Source organism: Schistocerca cancellata, chromosome 1 (genome assembly GCF_023864275.1).
Source record: "Schistocerca cancellata isolate TAMUIC-IGC-003103 chromosome 1, iqSchCanc2.1, whole genome shotgun sequence".
Classification (NCBI taxonomy): domain Eukaryota; kingdom Metazoa; phylum Arthropoda; class Insecta; order Orthoptera; family Acrididae; genus Schistocerca; species Schistocerca cancellata.
The window spans coordinates 26,653,965-26,677,681 of NC_064626.1; the positions used below are offsets into that span (position 1 = coordinate 26,653,965).

The following is a 23,717-nucleotide window of genomic DNA, read 5'->3' on the forward strand; positions in this document are numbered from 1 at the left end:
CTATTAATTTATCAATTTTTGGTTGCAAACTACTAACAGAAATTCTTTACAGAAGAATGGTAAAACTTGTAGAAGCCAGACTCAATAAATATCAGTTTGGATTCTGGAGAAATATAGAGGCACATGAGGCAAGATAGGATAAAGAAAGGCAAACATACATTTATAACATTTGAAGACTTAGATAAAGTTTTTGGCAGTGTTGACTGGAATACATTTTTTGAGATTCTCATCAGGGGTAAAATACAGGGATTAAAGGGCTATTTACAAGTTGTACAGAAACCAGATGCAGTTACAAAGAGAACAATAGCCATTATGAAAACCATCTTAAGTTGCATGTGAGGAACATTTATTCAGTGGTGACCAGTTTCAGAGTGCCTGTCCATAATGAAATCAACCTGAGGGATAAATATAGGAGATGTTACATTATACAGCAAGAAGGTTTACAAAATTGCGTTGCAATAGCAAGTTTGGCTCTATACCACTAATACTGTTCAAAAAGAGATGATGTACTGCAAATGTAACTCTTGCAATACACTAGTCATACGAGTGGAAAAATTAGCCATGAAATCGACAAGTGTGCCAGCAGATAACATGGCATCCATGTGTGCTCATCACTGCCAGAGCAAAAATTGCATCTTAAGTGGTGCCTACAGCTTCCTTGTGGCGTAGGACGTAATTGTATCCGAGGACTGGGACATTTTATAATAACTCAAACAAGTTTTACAATATGATTAATGGAAAATCTCATATAAAGGTGTGAAACAAATACTAACAAAGAGATAGAAGGGCTGGCCAGTACTTACCTCAGCTCAGTACAGCCGATAGATACACAAAACAGAACAGAAAATTTACGTGTCCTAGCTTTCAGAACTTTGTTCCTTTGTCATGGAGGAGAGAGGGGGAAAAGGGGAGGAAGGGAAAGTGGATTCAGTTACTCACAATCCAGGTTATGAAGCAACAGGGGAAAAGTAAACAGGGAGGGTAGCAAAGATGGAGGCATGGGTGTCAGAGGGAGGATGCTAAGTTCACCGGACTTGGATACGATGTGACGTCATTATGACGTATACACGCTACATCGAAAACGATAGAAACCGTATATCGACTATTCGACTTTTGTGAACTTTCGAGAGGTTGTGACAGGGTAGCACTGTGCTCTGCGCCATTCGTTTAGATGTGTTTTGCATTCCTTGTGTTTAAATCGTGTATTGTACTGTGTTTGTGTCCTGTGCGTTGTTTTTCGTTTGCTCATCTCTAATTGTGTGTTCAGCATTCGAGACACTAATGAGAGAAAAGCTGAAAGAGTTCAGCATCGATGACGACGGGCAATTCCGTGGTTATTGTGAATCTCAAGCAGAAATTGATGTACTTCTGACCCAGCTGAAGTGCGTTGGTTATCCGTACTCGGTGAGAAGAAGCACTCAGCAGCCAAAATCTTTAGATGCGTCAAGACACTGACCTTTGGTTAAGATTACATTGAGAAATCCACTTCCCCTCGTATTTCATCTCCGGTTGACGATTTTTCTTCAACACTGCCTCATATTTTTCTTTTTAAGTTCGAAATTCAATCATTCTACACACCAGTCATTACTGGACACTAAGGTACCTGTCTCTGAGGTCCGAGTGTAAAATTACTTGGAATTATGGTTGATAAAAGACTATCTTGGGATGGACATATAAATTACTTAGCTAACAAACTTGCACGAGTGCTCTTTCAACTATATAAATTAAGAAAAATAAGTCAGCAAGAGTATGCTGCTACAATCTAATATGTACTGACAAGACCAATTGTATGAAACCATACTAAAATATTGATAATAAATAAATATTATTTTCGGCGTAAGCGTTCAATACAACAGTCACACAATCTAATCTGGTCGGGACATAAGAAGACTTCACTTTTTTTTTACGAAACATGTTGTCCGTGGTGTTTTCAAGGCCACGGTCAGGAATATTCTATTAATATCCAGCTCTTTTACTTTTATTTTGGCGAAATACATATACGCTGCAACACTGAGCTGTTATCAGAATCGCACATGTCATAACAAACCACTAACTGACGACAGTTTAGAATCTCGAACGTTCGTAAAAGTCGATACGTGTGTTAATCGACTAAAGTGTATATACGTCATAATGACGTCACATCATATCCAGGTTGGGTGAACTTAGCATCCTTCGTGTCAGAGGGAAGCCAAAGATATTCTACTGTATGTACTGTGCCAGCTTCAAGCCAAAGAGGATGCATACAGAAGTAAAGAGGTATATAGTATAAAGATAAACACAACTATGTAGGATAAAAAGGTGTGTGAATGGCTAAAGAGGAAAGGGAAAGAAGAGAAGATTGAAGAGTAAATGGGAGTGAGGTTGGTTAACGTAGGTTCAGTCCAGAGGGATAGCGGGATGAAAGGATGTGTTCGAGTGCAGCTCTCAGACACCTCAACCCACAAAGCTGTTACCCAGGATCCCATTCCCTCCATCCAGACTGAGCTGCAGAAAATCCTAAAAATCCAATGTCCCTCACAAGGCCTCACAACGGCTTCCATAGACCTACTCACTCCACCTGAGCCACGTACCCCTACCTTCTACCTATTACCCAAAATCCACAAAGAAAACCATCCTGGCCATTCCATTGTGGCAGGCTTCAAAGCCCCAACAGAACGTATCTCAGCTATGGAAGACCAACACCTCCAACCTATCACCCGCAGACTGCCATCCTAAACCAAAGACACAAACCACTTCCTAGAACACTTCAAATCCATTCCCACTCCCCTCCCACCTGAAACCTTTTTTGTCACCATAGATGCTACATCCCTTTACACAAACATCCCACATACCCATGGTATCTCTGCCCTTGAACACTACCCCTCCCAACGCCCACCCGAAGATCTTCCAAAAACCCCGTTCCTTATCACACTTACCAACCTCATCCTCACCCATAATTACTTCACTTTTGAAGGTCAGACCTACAAAGAAATCAGGGGAACGGCCATGGGAACCAGGATGGCTCCGTCCTATGCCAACCTCTTCATGGGCCACGTGGAAGAGGCTTTCCTGAAGACCCAACTGCTGGTTCTCCTGGCCTGGGATAGGTTTATAGATGGCATCTTTGTGATCTGGACTCATGGTGAAGAAACATTCCTTAATTTCCTCCATAACCTCAACTCCTTTTCCAATCTGCATTTCACCTGGTCCTTCTCCAAAACCCAAGCCACCCTCCACACCTCTGTCCACATCAAACCCACAAACAAACAACAGTACATTCACTTTGATAGCTGCCATCCATTGCACATCAAATGCTCCCTTCCCTACAGCCTAGGTATTCGTGGCAAATGTATCTGCTCCAGTGATGAATCCCTCAACAATTACACCAATAACCTGACCAGTGCTTTCCTCTCCCGCAACTATCCTGTAGACCTTGTCCACAAACAGATCTCCCAAGCAGTACATTCCTCCCCATCCAACAGCAATGTTCCTACCCCCAGACCACACAGAAGCATCCCCCTTGTCACCCAGTATTATCCTGGCCTCGAATACATCAACAAATTACTCCGCCAGGGATACGACTTTCTCAAGTCAAGCCCTGAAATGACAATATTCTCCCCACACCACCCAGAGTTGCCTTTCATCGCCCCCCTAACCTCCGTAACATCCTTGTCAAATCCTACAATATTCCCAGACCACCTTGTCTACCCAGTGGTTCCTACCCCTGTAACTGACCCCGCTGCAAAACCTGCCCCATGCATCCCCCCACAACCACCTACTCCAGCCCCACTACTGGTAAAACATACACAATTCAAGGCAGGGCCACATGTGAAACAACACATGTCATTTATCAGCTGACATGCCTGCACTGCGCAGCCTTTTACATTGCTATGTCGACAACTAAACTAGCTGAGCGCATGAACGGGCACAGATGAACTGTCCGCCTAGGAGATGTCCAATACCCAGTAGCAGAGCATGCCCTCCAGCATAATTCTAGGGACCTAGGAACCTGCTATACCGTACGTGCCATTCGGCTTCTCCCACCCAACACCAGTCTCTCGGAACTGCGGAGATGGGAACTTGCACTCCAACACATCCTTTCATCCCACCATCCCCCTGGACTGAACCTACGTTAACCAACCTCATTCCCATTTACTCGTCAGTCTTCTCCTCTTTCCCTTTCCTCTTTAGCCATTTACGCATATTTTCATCCTACATAGTTGTGTTTATCTTTATACTATATACCTCTTTACTTCTGTGTGCATCCTGTACTGAGCTGAGGTAAGTACTGGCCCGCCCCTCTATCTCTTTGTTAGTATAAGTTTTACAATATCACACATGAAATACATTGTTGACAAGTTGTTCATAGAATAGTGAGATAAATGTATAAAACATTAAGTGGAATATACAAAAATCAGGTGCAATTATGGAACACATGGCATATTTTGGAACATCAGGCACTGGTACTGTGTCACAGGATTTTCAAATAGTAGATAATAAACATATTAAAATTAACAAAATTTATTCTTGAAACTAAGTGGGATTTACAAATGTCAGGTACAATGATGCCACACATGGCGTATTTTAGATCATTAGGCAGTAGCACTGCACAACTGGATTTGTAAATAATAGATAATAAAATTATTAAACTTAATAAAATCAAACAATGGATAATCTGGGATGGACTAATGACAATATTATGAAAAGGATAGATTGCTACTCACCATATAGTGGAGATGTTGATAATTATAATTGTCAAATTATTACAGGTACAGGAATAAACTTTACAAAATATGAATGAAATAAAAGCACATTAAGTTCCAGTAATGCCACATATAGTGTCTTCTAAAATAATTTGGTAGTAAAATAAAATATAAATAAAATGCAAGCGCATCAAGCATCAATGATGGCACATTTGGCATCTTCCAGAATCATTGGGTAGTAATGCCATGACAAAAGTATTGGGTATTTTAGTACAAGTAATTAATAGCTCATTGATAAGATGCAACTGCAGCAAAAATTAACAGCTAAAATAAAACGTTATGAAATGTAACTAGGCTCTATGTGTAAAAATAAAATAACACCACACGTGGCATGTTCTAAGAAAATTGTAACAGGTGTAAGGTGGATTTTAGGCACTTAAAGTGAAATAACAGATTACAGCATAGTATGGCTTATTGTGAGGCATCTATGTGATGTATGTAACAAAAATAAGAAATGCCCATTGTAAACAAACTGTCCACCATATGTCTTACAGCTATATTCCAACCTCTATTAAGTACTCCATGATGTGTTGTTAGTTTTGCCTGTCACAGGGTGCTAATCAAGGAAGAGTGTCTCCTTTTAAAGATCTATTAGTCTATTAAGTATGTGGGTGTTACATAGGCCAGTAGGCCACACCTATATTATGTTAAATCTTATGATAAAAGATGATCATTCGATAAAGCATACTAGAATTACACAAGTGTGTGGGCCTTGATTAAGCTATGTTACCGCAAATGTTAAATGCCTGTTTGATCACAACAAGTCATTTGCATGAAAAGCACGATATGTATACAGCTGTGTGACAGCCTATCATAAGTACTTCATGCCATGTAGTTATCCATTCCCATCATGGAATCTTCGTAGGGTTAGGACAATAACCACATAAAGATCTGCTAACCTGTAAGGCATGCTGGTATTGAACAAGTTGGTGCACCATAACTAAGATTGTTGTAGTCACTGTCAGTGCACATATCCTTGGTGAATGATCACTGACAGATATACACAATGTTGAGGAAGCGGTAGGTCATGTAAATATGATTGTGTCCTGAAGAAACATATGGTGTAAACGTGTCATAATTGTCCTTGTAAGCTGGTAAATATAGTATAGGTTAACTTGGGGCATGGGGGGGGGGGGGGGGCAGAAGAGTGATATGGGCTGTTGGGTCAGAGAGAGGTGAGGCGGGGGAGGGGGGGGGGGATTATTTGATGGGGTCTGAAGCAGAGAAATTTGTTAACCCTGAAAGCAGATTTAAGTGTTTGGAATTTTTTTTCTGAAGGTGTTTGTCTGGAATATAGTATTGTATGGATATGAAATGTGGATGATAAACAATTCAGACAAGAAGAGAATAGAAGATTTTGAAGTGTGGTACTACAGAAGATTCCTGAAGATTAGAGGGATAGACCGTGTAACTAATGATGAGCTACTGAATAGAATTGGGGAGAACAGGAATTAGTGGCACAAATTGACTAAAAAAGAGTTGGTTGATAGGACATGTTCTGAGACATCTAGGGATCACCAATGTAGTATTGGAGGGAAGTGTGGGAGGTATAAATGATAAGGGGAGACCACGAGGTGAACAGAGTAGCAGGTTGAAAAGGGTGTAGGTAGCAGTAGTTATTTGGAGATGAGAAACGTCCACACGTACAAGACAAAAGGATCACACAGTAAGTGCAACATAAGCAATACACGGAACAAATTATGTGAGTGGTACAAACTAAAAGAAAATAGAGTGAGTGAGTCAGCGTGGATCTGCGCATATATACATGCCAGTTGCCAGTAGATGGAGCAGCAGAAACTGTGCTGTATGCACACTTCATAGAGTGAGCCTCTACTTGCCGGTCTGTGCTGATACAGTTCGCAGTTGATTTAATTACACACAAGTGGCGACACTGTGATCAGTGCACTCACATTCACACACACTAATAGCAGCATATGGCAAACCTGTCACTGACACGAGGAGGGTGTTCAGATGAGGAACGAGACCCCGGCAGCCTGACAAGAGACACATCCATCGGATCTGGAGTGGCACCTGTTGGGCTAACTGATCTGTACCGAGGTGGAGGATTGCTTGTAAGAGCTTGTGAGCAGTACTGTATGAGATGAAGTAGGCAGGGTCCACATCTGTGTACCCTATCTAAGGAACTGCCATTGGAAGCAGGGGGTCTTGTACAGACAAATATGTGGATTCCCTGAAAAGCCCAAATTTGCAGAGATGCAACCTGACTATTATGATGCTCTCCAAAGGATGAAAGACAACAGTGCAATCCCATGTCGTACCTCAGTGCCTGCAGTTGAGATGCACTGCCCTCGACAGCAAGCAGCAAGCCGGATGGCCCGGACTAGTCGACCGCTGAAGACTTTGCCCCTTCCACCACTCGTGTTTTACGCTGGCGTGGTGTCGGCACACGTCTGGGCCTCTGTCTGTTGTCCGGTTGCTGCCACCACATTAAACATGGATTAGCACACCTTTCAGATTGCTGCCCTTGTCACGATACTGTCTGGCCAAACCTACACAATATTACAGCTAAGCATTCAGATTCTGCACAGGTGGACATCAGCACAACACGGAACATGAGAACTAATGTAAACAAAATAACTCTTATTAATTTTACAGCTAGGTCTTCGCCTAAGCTATTGCTGCCCGAGACATGTGTATGTCCACACACTAAGCACATAATTAGAGTGCTTAAGGAAACTATGGGATTACCTATTTACTTTTGAAATTAAAATTATAATTTGGCTCTGTAAATGAAAATTATGTGGTTAAAAACAGAAAAATGCATGTCTTCTCCTACCTTGTTGGTGCCTTGTCCTTAGTTCAGGCTTAATTGAGCAGAGACTTATTTGAAATATACTTTGGGAACAGTATTAGATGATCCTTAACCTAAGCTGTTGTGCCCAAGGGTGGCCAGTTAGTGGAATGAAAGCAGGTGGAAAGGTTAATGTCTTGTTTCTTGTCGAAGGTCACATCTTGTTGCATTCAATGCTGGAGACTGTTTACCTACTTGAGAGAGAAATTTCATTATTTTTGTGTGATGATTGCTGATGCTCCCTGTCATTACACTACAACACAAAACCTATATCTCTGATCTCTAGACATGGGTCTACACATTGGTGGCATGGATTTGTCCCAATTCTGAGTGGCATCCTGAGAACGCTCAACTGATGCAGATAATAATAATAATAATAATAATGATAATGATAAAAAGCAAATTTTGGATAATAAAACTTGTCAACAGCAGAAGACTCAAACAATGCTTCTTCTGTATTGTACTGGAATCAGATGGTTCACCCTTCTGTCACAGCCAATTCAATGGTACATGTTTTACAACTGCTACACTAAAGGTAACAGCCAAAAGCCAGCATGTCTACGCCTCTTTGTACTAATTCATCATAGTTTCCATTGCCTTCTGTCATGCTGTGGAATATAGACAAATGAATTGACCACCCACAAATTTTTTTCTTCTTCTTTTTTGTCACACAACTCTATTTACATCAATTACCTAACAATAATCCAGTAACACAAAGATGTGTTCAACAATGAAAATCACTACAGTAACTACTTACTCTAATCACACTAAACTATATATTCCTAAAAGCTAATGCTGTACTAATCTATGAGGTTTCAGGTGGCTGACGTGGTGAATTCCCATGGATTTCCCAGTCTTGAGTGTCTCCAATTCATACACTTTCAGATGTCCACCCCATCTGAAGTGTAATGGATCATTGTATGCCAGAAAAATTTGTGACATACACGTTTTTGTCAGTTGGAATGGCAGAAGGATTTCAGCAGTATTTTCTCCCCCACATAATACTGCTAAATCCTTACCTGTTTGTCACCACATTCCTTTATTTCGAGTGCGGCTTCCCGGATTCTGCACAATGTTCAGTCGACTATCTCGGCATGCCATTTTTTCACTCTGGGTGGATAATCGACAATCTCCCTTACTTTATTTGGTGTTTGTTAGTCCTTGAGGACTGTGATGAAAGACAACAATGTTGTGCAATGTGGTGACTTATTCATCATATCTTGGAAGTCCTTAAGAAAGACGTCCCAAGATGTGTGCTGTTTTGCACAATAGAGCCAGCACGGACTGCCAATTCCTTCACGACCCATTCCGCAAAATTTGATGATGCATGATAGGCTGATATGAAGATTGGTTTGATTTTGTAGAGTCTCAAGGATTAAGTCCACTTCTGGGATTTGAATCGCAGGCTGTTTTTGGATATGAGCTTGTTGACATGACTGACCCGCTGGAAGAAGTCTTTGCATAATGATTTGGAGACTAACTGTCCTGTTGCCTTAAGTAATGGTGTCAGTGTTACAAACTTGGACCTCAGTTCTGGCGCCACCATTATAAAGCAGAAGTCACTCTTATTTCTGGGGAGGGATCCTATTAGATTTGTGACCCCAATTAATCGTAATTTGACGGGCACGATTGGACAGAGAGGAGTCCGAGTAGCCTGTGTCGAAGGTTTGGCCTTTTGGAAATCCTTGCCTGCAGATAATACCTTTCTGTTGGATCTCTATATTTTTAAAGTGGCACAATGTCTTTAATTTGAAAAAGCCTTTCTGCAGACTGAAATGTGCATAACTATGATGTACATAGCAATTTATTAGATTATCAGGGATACACACTGCTCACATATAGCTCACAGCTTTCCTGCGGTAAAAAAAGAAAAACAAAAAAACCTTTCTCAGGAGATGGAACTGGCTGATGTGTGCATTTCTTCTGTCTTTCCACATATTTTTTAGATTTATGAGAGACAGAGCTTTGTCCTGTTCTCTTGCAATGTCCCTCATAGTTAGCGTTATTTTCTTTTCCAATGTGGCCTTGTGCATGTAGAAGAGACTGATATGGTTTTCTTCCAAATCATTGTGAACCTCACCCACCTGACCTGTCAGTGAACATGACAATATGTTGGTCTCTCCTGGAACATAAGTAATTGTGAAGTTGAATACCAGCAGTGCTAACACCCATCTAAATAGCCATTCACTGCTAAACTTAGTGGTCAAGAGAAATTCCAGGGCTTTATGCTAGGTGAAGATGCTCATCTTCCAACTGTACAGGAAGTATCAAAACTCCAGAAAGCCCGATTGTTGTCAGGGCCTCTAATTCTTTGATCCAATACTTTCTCTCGCATTCGGTAAGAACTTGACTACTGAGAGCAACGATTTTGTTCGTACACATTTCTCCTTGATCTTTTGAAAGACTAAAACTCCCATGCCCAAGTTGGAGCTGTCAGTTGCCATACAGAACTCTTGTGAGATGTTAGTGTGTGACAATATAGGTGATTTAAGTAAAGCATCTTTCAAAGATAAGAACACACTCTACGGTGCTATCCCACACCCAAAGTATGTTTCTGCAGGTAAGGTTGCAGAGGTGTAGGGTTCTTAGTGACTGTTCCATTATGAACTTTTTGTAGAATTTAATGAGACCGAGAAACCCTTTTAATTGGTTTCTCATCATTGGTGTTGAAAATTTGGCTTTCACTTCTACTTTGTCTGGGCAAGGAGCAATACCTTCCCTAGAGATGATGTGGCCGAGGAATTGTATCTCAGATGTCCTGAATCGTGATTTCTCCTCAATGACAGTAATGCCGTAGTTCCTTAATGTGGAGAGTAATTCATTCAGGACCTCATTACATTTCCCCCACATGCTTTCAACAACCAAAATATTGTCCACGTAGCTCATAATTCTCTCCTTCAGTGTGTCTCATAAGGATCCCATCAAGTCCTCGTCTGAAAGCTGGCGAAAAAATGTTCGGGCCAGAGGGCAAGTGCTCAGACTGATAGTGAGAAATGCCACATACTGCCTACATGCGGGATGCAAGTTCATTTGCCAAAAACTCGAGCAGAGGTAAACGGAGGAAAATACTTTCACCGCGTGAAATTTTTGCAGTAACTCTTAAAGTTCCTCTTATAAATCTGTCTGTGGCTCAGTGATTGTATTTATCTGTTGCAAATCGCATACCAGTCGTATTGACATGTCTTTCCTCTCGACTACATGGAGGGGGCTGTTATATGTTGACAGCCTGGTCAATTACTCTGTCATTGAGAATCCATTGTATTTAGAGTGCTACTTTTTTCATATACACCAAGAGGGGCAGTTGAGGCTTCAGTCCCACTGGTGATGATGAATACAAATGCCCCATTTCCTTGTAGAAGATCGATTCTGTGTATCTGCAGCTTGTGAAGCTTCTGCCGGTCACTATAGGGTTCGCTTTAGTATATTACAGCACCTCAAGCAGGAGGAAAAGCAACCCTCCTCACCTTTTTTTAACTTCATTTGGGAGTCTGAACACTGTCCCGACATGTGTGATATACAATTTGAATCCCACTTTTAAAACCTAGAAAGAACCTTACAAATTCAAGTAGTTATCATAGTGTTGCCCTCATTAGTTGCAAGGGAATGAGCTCTGAGCAGATGTCTGGATCTTAGACTCAAGGTGTCTCCTTAGTTGCTTTCAGTGTGGGTTGAGGAGATGTCACACTACCTTCGATAACATGACCTACTTGAATCATCTGTACAACAGAATTTTCTGTACCAGAATCACCTAACAAGTGTATATATATGGTATTTTTTTTAGATTGGGAATGCCTATGATATTATGCCGAGGCACAGTAGCCTCAAGCAGCTTGAAGAATTGGGTTTTTGAGGCTGTTTTCACATCTTTATATGGTCCTTCCTCTCACAACATTATTTTAGATATCAAGTTGCTGATGTCCTCTCTGACTGCTTTGAGCAAGAGAATGGTGTCCCTCATGGTAGTGTTTTAAGTGTGACTCTCTTTGTCATAGATATGATTAGTATAATGTTTCAGGGGTCCTCCTGTCCATCATAAAAAAAAGTAGAAAAATAAGGTTGAAAGTAAGTGTGCTTTTTTTAGCTTACATTGCTAAGTATGTGCAGCTAATAATTAGACGAGAAGCAAAGTAACTCAATAACTGCTTCTTGTTGCATTTGAAATTTGAACACTGCTTCTGTCTGTTTCTTTATAATTTGTTATGTATATTTCCATAAAAGTGCACATATCAAACTCTATTGCAATCCAAACATCAAATTTCTTCCAGCCAAAACTAAACAACCTCACAGGCCAGCATCTCTCACCATAACTCCCAACTTCCAACTCACTACCACCGTAACTGACTGATATTGACAATTACAGATGGCAATTTTAGTACAAAGAACTGTATGTACAGTCAACATAATCAATGTTGTTAACCAGAGAGATACAGTTGATTAATATTTTGTAGACAAACATTTTTCTATTAATTTTATCTTTTGAAATAAATATGAAAAACAGTAAGTACGATTATAATACTAATTTTAAATACTCATCACTTCAAATATGAACACAACTGAAGCACATCAAAAATACTTAAATAATTATGTTTCTTATTAAATAATTAATCTTACATTAGTATCATAATTCATTTCTGTACATACATCATATTAATTTGGTTATAACATCATAGCTATAGCAAAGGCAAAATAATAAATCTGACTGATTGGAGCATTTTGTGAACTATACGGTGTCGGGCTCTTTGATATTTTATGAAAAAAAGAAGTGCTGTGGACAGTTCCATTACAACATTAGCAGTTAAATGTCCTGTCCAGTGTTCTTTGTTTGTTGATGACTTCTCTGTCTTTTACTTCACTTTAAGTCTTGCAACAACAACTTGTCAGTTGCAGCTGACCATTCAAAATTTGGAGAAATGGACGGAGGAGGGGGGTTCTAACTTCTCAACCGAGAAGTCCATATGCTTTACCTTTAATCATTCACTTTCCTGAGCTAAGGTTGATGGACATGATTCTTAATTTTAAAGACACAGTAAGGTTTCTAGATGTCACATTTGACTTTAAATTTAAATGGATGCCACAGCTTAGGGACATCAAAAGATGGAACCCCAAAGCACTCAGTATCTGAAAGTATGTTAGTCACAGTTCATGGGGAGGAGAACAAATTTTTCATGAGCTTTGCTGGATTATCAGTGCCCAGTGCATGGGTCGGCAAGACCCTCTTGTTTAAAAATGTTGGATATGGTGCACCGTGAAGTAATTTGGGTGGCCTCTGGGACCTTTAGAACTAGCCACTTACTGAACCTCTGTATGGAGGCTTGTTAGCTGCCACTCCACATCATGTGACAATTCGGTCGTGAAGTGACATGCCTGTAAAACAGTGTCCACACCAAACACATCTGCATACTCTACTGTTGCTTGGTCACCAAAGGAAGTCTTTATTTTTAACATTTTAGATAGGTCTCACAGTTTTAAAGTTGTGTATACTTATGAATTCAAACAAGGCAACTCCCTTGGCTGCTCAGTAAAGTTCTCAAATTGTGTATTTTGCATTCTTGCAATCCTGAAGGCACTGGAGCAGATGAGGTATCTTCAGGGCCCACAGTTTCTCATATGCGCCGATTTCCTTAGTGCCCTACAGTCATTGCAGCAGATGTACTCACCAGAGAAAATAGTGTGGCTAACACATGACCAACTGTACTTCCTTGAAAGCAGTGGAAGTAGCTATCATTCCACAGAATAGTGGAGCATATGGGAATTTGGGAAAAGGAACAGGCAGACAAAGCTGCCGAGGAGGCCTACAGCAAACCTAATGTTACACAGTGCACCATTTTGCTGCAGACTGCCATTTCACTGTTGCATCAGAGATCCTGCAAATGTGGGGGAAGGAGTGGCCGCCAGTGAGGGACAATAACCAGCATGTGGTGGAATCAACTACCCGGCTGTGGCAGACCTCATGCCGGCCACTCAGGGCAGATGAAGTGCCTCTGACCCACCCGCCTCTGAATTGGGCGCTGTCGCCTAACATGTGGCTTCCTACCCTGGCAAAAGGATCCTCCAGTCTTTCATGCCTGTGGTGTGGAAATAACTGTATGCCACATTTTTACTGACTTTGTTTTATATTGTGATGAGAAGTGAGAAGTGAATTTCAGCCAGGATCTCTCCTCTGTATTCACTGATGATGAGATGAGTGTGGTCATCTTTTAAAATTTTGTCAAGGGTGTGGACTTCAGTCAAACTAGTCTCATAAGACTTTAGTGTAACCACTGAAGATCTTCCTTTTGTGTGCTCATACCACCAGAATAATTTGGATGCTCCCTTTCAATTCATCAGTTAGGGAAGTCAATGTAACACCAGTTGAGCACTTAAATGCAGGTGAAAAATGACGTATTTTGTTTGGTCAGAAAAAATAAGTGGCTCAGCTTAACTTTTTAAAAAGTTCTAGGAGTTTTTATCCAGAAGAATCAAAAGGAAAATAGATTAGGGGCTAGTTTTGTGTCTGTCTGATTATTTTGGCATTATCAATGAAAACTCTTCAGGCTCTTGACATGACATTCACCACTCTGCCATCTTATCTTGTGTATACTTCACAACCAATGATTTTGCATCTGGAATAGCCAATGTTTAACTGTTTATTTTAGATGAAACTTCCTGTCAGATTAGAACTGTGTGCCGGACTGAGACTTGAACTTGGGGCCTTTGCCTTTTGCAGGCAAGTGCTCTACTAACTGAGCTACCTAAGTATAACTCAGGACCCATCCTCACAGCCTTACTTCCGCCAGTACCTCGTCTCCTATCTTCCAGACTTCAAAACTTCCCGAGTTTGAGCCTCGGTCTGGTACACAATTTTAATCTGTGAGGAAATTTCGTATCAGCACACATGTGGCTGCAGACTGAAAATCTTGTTCTGGAAATGTCTACCAGACTGTGGCTAAGCCATGTCTCCACAGTATCCTTTCTGGAAGAAAGTCCTGCAAATTTCGCAGGAGAACTTATGCAAAGTTTGGAAGGTAGGAGACGAGGTTCTGTCAGAAGTAAGACTGTGAAGACAGGTTGTGAGTCATGCTTGGGTAGCTCAGGCAGTAGAGCACTTGTCCGTGAAAGGCAAAGGTCCCGAGTTTGAATCTCAGTCCGGGACGCAGTTTTAATCTGCCAGAAGGTTTTGTGGTGTCACCGCCAGACACCACACTTGCTAGGTGGTAGCTTTAAATCGGCCGCGGTCCATTAGTACATGTCGGACCCGCGTGTCGCCACTGTCAGTAATTGCAGACCTAGCGCCACCTCATGGCAGGTCTAGAAAGACGTACTAGCACTCGCCCCAGTTGTACGACGACTTTGCTAGCGACTACACTGACGAAGCCTTTCTCTCATTTGCCGAGAGACAGTTAGAATAGCCTTCAGCTAAGTCCATGACTACGACCTAGTAAGGCGCCATTAACCCTATCTGGAGAGAGTCTTATTTGTATCGTCAATAGCGATGTACCACAATGATGGATTAAAGATAAGTATTATACAAGCTACGTACTTTTCTTATTAGCATTCATTACTTATCCTGTTCCAGACTTCACGCCAGTCGGTGTGAGTTGAAGCGTGCCCTTTCAGTAACCTCACCCTGTGTCTAGACTGTCTTGTCTAGACACAACAGGTTTCATATCAGTGCACACTGTGATGCAGACTGAAAATTTCATTCTGTCTAATTTAGATACTTAGATACATAATTAAGTCTTTAATTGTTTTGTTAGTGTTGGCAGTAAAATAAATATTTGCTTGAAAATTCATTTTACAGATGTTAACATTACTGGAGTTTTATATATTTATGTTTTCAGAGAACACCAGCGTAAATTTTTACCCACACACGTGAGTCGTAGTAACTGGTCATGGTTGCGAATCAGTGGTAAAAATTCACCAGAAGTCAGACTTCTGGAACAGTTCAAGCGCATTCCTTCCAACACACCAGTCAGAAAACTGATCAGAAAGTACCTCGAGTTTTGTTGGTCTCTTCCTTATTATGGGTAAGTTCATGCACACTCTCTGCTTTGTTGATTACACAATTCTTGTCCAATAATTTTGGTTTATTTGATGTATTATCATGCCATTTGCATCACACATATAAGGTTGGTTCGAAAAATTCTGGAACTCTGTCCACAAAATTTTTCTGCGCTTACCTTTTACTTATTGTGCATGGCCTCCTTAAAAATACTCTTCTGCACTATAGATACACCACTCCCAACACTGTTTCCGTTTCTGAAAGTAGTCTTGGTGCGCCCCTTGCTGGATAGCATGAAGCACTGTCTGAATTTTCTTTTATCTCATTTATCATTGCAAATCTTTGTCCTTTTAGTGGGGTTTTCAACTTTGGTAATAAAAAATATATCCACAGGGGCCAGGTCCGGAGAGTATGGAGGATGAGGCAGCACAGTGATTTCATTTTCTGTGCAATAATCATGTACCAACAGGGATGAATGTGTGGGTGCATTACCATGATGCAAGAGCCACAAATTGTCTCACCACATTTACGATATTTCCTTCTCACATTTTCTTGAAGGCATCACAGCACGTTGCAATAGTACAGTCAATCAACAGTTTGTCCCTGTAGCATGAATGCATGATGAACTAATCCTTCAAAGTCAAAGAAAAGTGTCAGCATGGCTTTGACATTTGACCTGACCTGACGAGCATTTTTTGGTCCTGGAGGATCTTTCCTGATCCATTGTGAAGATTGAACCAGGGTCTCAACATCATAACTGTAGACCAACATCTCATCATCAGTTATGATTCTCATAAGGAACATCTCATTCTCATTTGCATGATCCAAAAGCTCTTCACAGATTGCAAGGCAAAGCTCTTTCTGGTCTTTATTCATGAGCCATGGGACGAACTTGGTAGCAACACAATGTATGCCAAGTTGCTGTGTCAGGATTTCATGACATGATCTAACTGAAATGTTACATTCTTCTGCCATCTCTCGGACAGTCAGTCGCCGATTGGCAAGCACAGTTTCATTGACATTCCTGACATGAGCATCGCCAGTAGATGTCGAATGGTGTCCTGAATGAGGTTCATCTTTAACTTCTGTCAGGCCACTTTTAAACCAAGTGAACCATGAAACTTCCTGGTAGATTAAAACTGTGTGCCGGACTGAGACTCGAACTCAGGACCTTTGCCTTTTGTGGGCAAGTGCTCTACCAACTGAGCTACCCAAGCACGACTCACAACCCACCCTCACAGCCTGTGCCTCTTCTCCTACCTTCCAAACTTCACAGTTCTTCTGTGAATGTTGCAGAACTCGCACTTCTGGTAGAAAGGATATTGCAGGGACATGGCTTAGCCACAGCCACCTCATTCTGCATGTGAATCATTCTTTACACCCATTACAGCTTAAGCTCTCATCACCGTAGGCTTCCTTCATCATTTGATGTGTCTCTGTAAAGAATTTCTTAAGGTTTCACGCAATATTTAACGCAGGTGCGTTGCTCCTCTAACTCTGCCATCTCAAAATTCGCAAATTGTGCAACACAACTTTCTACTCAGTAAAGCACTGAACAATAACTAACAGACGTAAAACAGTGATACTTCTCGCAGCTACACATCGAACACAAGCACGTGCCAGGATGCCAGCTGCATTTCGCGCCATCACACCATTGGTGTAAAATTAAAAATGTTCCAGAATTTTTTTAACAGACCTCATATGGCTGCACGTAGTACACTTCTGCAGGAGGTATCGTTTCCTTCTTTTAGGTGGCACAAGCTCAGGGGAATGTGATGTGAGAGACATACGAGGTGTCGTTGCTTTTCACAGGTGCACTGGCAGTGACATGTAAGAAGTGCAACACCAGCTGTGCAAATATCTGATTAACTTTTGAGATGATTTGTGGGCATACACGGCATGAACTTCGGTACACAGAGCTGCTGCTGCTGCCGCCTCTGGCATCCACTGTGACGAGGTGTCTGGCCGGATGCAGAGCTGAGCTCAGCTAGGGTCACGGGAACGGGTACATCATTCTGTGCCACTTCAGCTCCGTGTGGAGTTTACCAGTCGTAGTGGCCAGGCACACCGGGCTCTCGGCATGTGTGTCCAGATGTTTATGACTGGTGAGAGGTCTGGGGAGCACGACTGCCAGTACAAAAGTCAAACGTCCACTGTATCGAGTCAGGACAGCACGAGCAATGTGTGGCTCGGCATTATCTCTTTGAAAGGTAACATTGTGAAAATATCTTAGAGGAGACGCAGCCATTGGCTTTTTAGTGTCAGAAGTGTAATGACCGCTGTCCGAATGTCTGCCTGTGTGAACCTGCGATGCTCACATCGTGTGGCTGTCGGTTCCTGATACCATTGTGACAGATACCGGGACTGTGCATTGATGACAAATGCAATCTGGTGATGCTCATTCTCTTCGGGTCATTTGTGCTGCTGTACCCAGAACTGGAAGTGCTGTGAAAAGAAAACCTGTTGCCACTCCTGTGTCCGGTGATGTTACCGGGTGCGCCTCAGTCTGCTGGTGCACTGAAAGAAGTCTGAGAACATTCACCGTGTTGATAGTTGGTGGCAGCCTGATTGTTGTCTCACCATTGTGTGGATACTCATCTTGCAACAGACAAATCCACTTCATCAAACCATCCCAAAACAACTAATTAATGACGTGCTTTCGGCCAAACGTCCAAAAGCAAACTGCCGAGCCTGCACGCCAACTCGAGCTGTGTAACATGGCCGTACAGCCCTGCGCAGCTGAGTAAATGGTGCCAAATGATCAGCAACATTGCTGAATGAGAGACCGCAGTCACAACAGGACGAGACCCTTTCGCTGTCAAATCCTGTCATATGTCGGCAGACATTTTTCCTACTTATGTGATGCACAATACAATCTTCTCACAAATGACTGACTGTCCATTGCGATTTACAAATGACAACTCCAGTGTGTTATGTACAGAATGTAGTTGGTGTTTCTATTACCCACTCAGTATGGATGCACTGAGACACTCGGCATTTCCAAATCCCAGCACACAGCACACTTCGTGCCAATCCGATGTTTTCGAGCATGCTCCCTCACAGTGTTGCAGTTTTAATCACCAGAACTGATAGAATAAGGATTTAGACAGTAAGAGAAAGACTAAAAGAGAAGACATTAGAAAAGGCAAGATTAAGATGCATGTTAAAAGAATGGGAATTGGCAGGTTTCCGAGATGGGCACATGAAATCACAGTAGTAGGCAAAAGACTGAGAGGAAAGTGAGAGACAGGTGGACCATTGGAGTGAAGGAATGTGTGACAAAGAGAGGAGAAAACAGGAATGTAATGAAAAGAGAAACATGGTGAGAAGGGAGAAATAGATACAGACAAGATACACCTCCCATGGTCTACACACTTTATAGCATGATGATGGTGATGATGATGATGATCATGATGATGATGATGAGCTGTTAAGCAATGCTATGTGGTGTACATGATCATGAAAACACAGCATTCCGTTAATAGTGAAATAGTGAATGTATTTCGTATGTTCTCTCTGTTGTTATACAGGATACACAAACATTATCTGAAAATGACAATCAGCAGTAAATAAAGAATTACTTTATCATCATCTCTTGTCAGTTTTTAAATGTAAGTGGCTTTCTTCTAATATGCATGAACTGTGGGGCACCACTTGGAACAAAATGTTTTCTGCGTGCCCCGATAATTTGACACGTGTCGCACTCCACCATATCCTCCACTGTTAACTGTTTTAATCCAGAACTATGGCTCTATTCCTCTGTAGTACAACTCGTGTCATGATTTTAATTCTGTTTGTTCTCTTCCTCTGCTGCACTTTTTATGATCCTACTGTGTCCCATTTGATGTTCTTTAACTCCTCTTCCAACTTGCGTAACCCATCTTTGGAACTTGAGGTTCTCAAATGTTTTTGTCTTAACGTCTGTCTTTTAGGGGCACCAAAAATGTGTGCACAGTGTTTAATTTATTTGAGAGTCATTAATATGATGCAGTGGAATGTGTGCTGCTCAGCTGACATTTCAGTGGTAGGAGCTGGAGTTGTTGAGTGCAGTGTGCTTGACAGCTAGCAGAGCCTTTCTGCCAACACAAACTGATTGCTCGTGGTGGACGTCGTGTAGCAGTGTCTGCCAATTACTGTGCTAGTCTTATATTGAAATACGTACATTTTCATAAATGGTGTAATTTAACTCACAACATAAATCATAAAAATACTTGTGGTATAAATGAAACGGTATAATGTACATAAACATCGTGTGCACATTTGGTGCCTTGTGGCAGCAGTGGAGTTGTGAACAGGGATTCAGAATGTTCCATTGTGTACATGCCAGGTCATGGTGCTGCAACATACTTACACATTTGTAAGTAACAAATCAGCTGCCCACCCAAATGAATGGCACAGTAAACTGTGGTCGAGAGCATAGTTAACCACCCAGTGGTGGAACATGCTGCCGAGCAGAATGTGCTCAATTTCAGTGGCTGTGGCTGCTTCACAGCCTGTGGCATCTGGGTAATTCTGCCGGCACCAGCTTTTCTGAAGCTGACCTTACAACACAGCCTTCATTACTGTAATCCTCCTTGCCTGCTAACACCTTAACTTTCACTGAGCAGCAACCTGCTCCCAGACACTAATGTAATTTGCAATAAATTTTGATGTTTCATTTCATCACATTGTGGAAACATGATATCTGAAAAATTATTTAACCCTTTCCAGCCCAGTGGGTCCATTTGGACCCATTACAGGTTTTAGATATTTCTGCAATATCCATGGAATCCCACTGGTTTCACATAGTGCCATTGCATTCTAGTGTGTAAATAAGATCACTGTATGCCAGAACCAAATGGGATAATGAGTATTGGGTCCAGGGACCCATAGAAAAAAGTTGCACTAATTCATAAAAATTTTGAAATCATGTTTAACATATTGCTAGAAGAATTTACAAGTCAAAAATAATATTAAAAATTTTTTTAGTGTAACATACAATTTGAGCTGCAAAGGGTTAACAATGAAAACTCTGGGGTTGTTTACACACACACACACATGGTCACAGTCATTTCCAGGCAGTGTGGCGTCACTTAGATATAGACAAACTGCGAGCATGGAGATCTCCAGGAAGGCAGAAAAGAGATAGACCTAGAGAGGAAGGGAGTTCACAAAATTCCAAAGGTCATACAGGAAAGACGGTTGACACAAAATACTTGTGTAGACAATGAAGCATTGAGTTTGGATTGGGAGGTACAGCAAACAAAGCAGTAAAACAGCCACTACAAAATATGTGTGTAATGCTTTTTGGACAATTTGTGTATCATTGTAATCACGAAAATTCTTCAAACTATAAGAAACAGAAAATTACATCTTGTCAAAGAATTTTGACATTTTGAATAAGTACTGCAAGTGGCGTATACTAATGGGAATATAGAAAGAAGGAAAAATTGTAGTAGAGTATATGCGTTAGAGTGTGCTGCCAAGCTAAGTGGATATGTCCCACCTTGCAACCTTTCGACCCTTTACATATATAAGTATAATGCATTATGGATAAATAGATGGAAAGACCTATTGCTGATCAATTATATTACTTCAGACAGTGACAATCATAAATATCTTCTTCTTTCAGGGGAACCACATCAAAAACCTATTGAGCAAAGATGGAGTGATGTTTACAAAGTGTGGTGGAAGTGCTACTGTTTGCACAGTTTAGAAACACTTGACTTGCTCCTCTTAATTTAGGTTTCTTAGCATCAATAGTTATCCATATCAACACTACACCCTTTTGTTAATATTTTTTCCCATTTGTGTGGTATGTAAGAGCATTTGGTTCCGATAACTATGTGTTTAGTTCTGTAATCTTTTAATGGTTTTGCTTAGGCTGAATGAACATATTCAGACTTTATAGGTCATTAATGTAAATATTTTATGTTACAGTTATTACTGTATATTTTTTATTACAGTATTCCATACTCTGAATGACACCACTTTTTCAGAGGAGCATTCTTCCGTGGTCAGGTGGAGCAACCGGTACGAGGCCTGACTTCATTGATCACTCATCAAGATGTGTCTGTACTGGTTGCCATCAACACTCAAGGAGTGTACATCATAGATGATATTCAGTGTGTATGTTGCACCTTAATAATTGAAATTTATACGAATTACTCTGACATTTTATATATCCTTTTTCAGTATCATCTGTAATTGAAAGTATCATTTACTGGTGAGGCATTAACTGCTAAATACTATATTTTAATACAATAGTTCAAATTTTATCAGTTGATTCTTTCTCTTGCAGACACTTTTGTTGGGTTTAAAATATGAGGAGATGTCATGGGATTTTGCAAAACCTTCACAAGAGGACAATCCAGACTGCCTTCCCTGCCTTTTTCTGCAGTTTATGGTGTTAGAAAATGGAACAAGGGTCTCAAAAATTCTGCAGGTGTTTTCAAAGCAGGTACATAAAGTTAACACTGAATAAATCAGAAAGTTGATATTGTTATTGTTTTTATAGCTGCCTGAGATAATTCAGAAATGGCAAGTAGTACTAATATGATGATGATGATGATGAAGATGAAGTCCCATACTCCGAGGAGCGTAGGGGATGATGTGGTAGACCTGCACCGCTCTACTAGGCAAGGTCCTAGTGGAGGTGGTTTGCCATTGCCTTCCTCTGACCGTAATGGGGATGAACGATGATGATGAAGACGACACAGCACCCACTCATCTCAAGGCAGGAAAAATCCCTGACCCCGCCGGGAATCGAACCAGGGACCTCGTGCGCGGGAAGTGAGAACGATACCGCAAGACCACGAGCTGCGGACAGTGCTAATGTATAAGAGAGAATCACACTGTCCATTAAACTTGTCCATTGTACTTACTATCATCATGTAATGCTACAAAATTTTGCTTTTGTCACTAACAGGGATTTGTTCCTATATTGAATCAAAGTTTAGGTGTTAAATGCATTACCACGACAATTACACCCAGTGTAGGTGGTAATTTTTGGCTCCCCTCTCCTCTGATGTGCGCGCGCGCGCGCACACACACACACACACACACACACACACACAGAGAGAGAGAGAGAGAGAGAGAGAGAGAGAGTCTCTTATGATCACTATTCCAGTTTCCCATGTACATCTCCCAGGCACAATTTGTAACCAACTAAAATGTAAAAATGCAATGTGCACCAGTTGGAAAGCTCATTACAATATAGTACATGTGATTTTTGTCCCTGTTGTAGTATATGGTTGTATGAGACTAATAAACATATTCTCCTTTAAAAATCAGTACCAAGTCCTATAAAGCAAATATTGTCATCAACAGCAATCCCAAATGAAAATCAGGATAACTCCGAAAAAGGTTAATTGAAGAGTGTCTTTACTCAATCCCATAAAGTGACAGAAAGTTTTTTATGCAGATATCATAAAGCATAGACACCATATGTTATGCTTTGAGAGCACTAACGGTTTCCTGTTTGCACTTGTTAGGGTATTGATATTGTACATATTTAACAAAAATCAACTACTGTAAAAAAGCTGTTAACTTTCTAGCTATGCTATACTATACACTGCTATTCATGTGGCACTACATTCTTAACAGCTTTGTGACATATTGACAACTATTGGTGAATAAGAGTCATACTGCTATACTGCACATAGGTGGATACTGTATCAATGCAAATGTCAGAACCCAGGAGAGAAACACTCAGAGCCGCACGGAGGGAGGGTTGCCTGTCGAAGAGAACACGACACTGACCGGTAGCTGAGATAAACGCCACTGATTGATAGCAGACGGGACACGGATGAAACCCAGCTCAACGTAATCTATCTGGGCAACAAAGTACAAAGTGGAAACCTTCATTAAAATGGTGTCGACAGGCTGAGAACTGCGAGAGAAACAATATAAATTGTGACAGAGAGAAAGACCAAGAGCCGAGCGATCTTGTTATCAGCTAGTCCACAGTACATTGACGACAGTAATTGACAATACTGGATGTGAGTACAGAACTGACTGCCTGTTTGCCTGGTGTCCATATTTATATCAACTGCAAGGAACAGCATTGGCCAGCATATGCATGTGGCACACACACGTTGAGAATGCAGTGCTGTGGTGGGACTGTGCCGTCTAATGGCCATCTAGCCCCACTTCCTCCATTGGGCATTCAGATTTTGTGGAACCAGATACCAGAAATATTGCA

General features: G+C 41.1%; 1 protein-coding gene across 4 annotated transcripts in view; it reads left to right on the forward strand.

Moving 5' to 3' along the window:
* Nucleotides 1-23,717, forward strand: part of LOC126164839 (putative FERM domain-containing protein FRMD8P1) — a 390,611-nt gene that overhangs the window by 292,419 nt on the left and 74,475 nt on the right. For all 4 annotated transcript variants that reach the window (XM_049920272.1, XM_049920271.1, XM_049920275.1 and 1 more), the window contains 3 exons: nt 15,375-15,560; nt 21,514-21,643; nt 21,816-21,974. In XM_049920272.1, the coding sequence (XP_049776229.1) occupies nt 15,375-15,560; nt 21,514-21,643; nt 21,816-21,974 (475 nt within the window). The remainder of the gene's footprint in view (nt 1-15,374; nt 15,561-21,513; nt 21,644-21,815; nt 21,975-23,717) is intronic.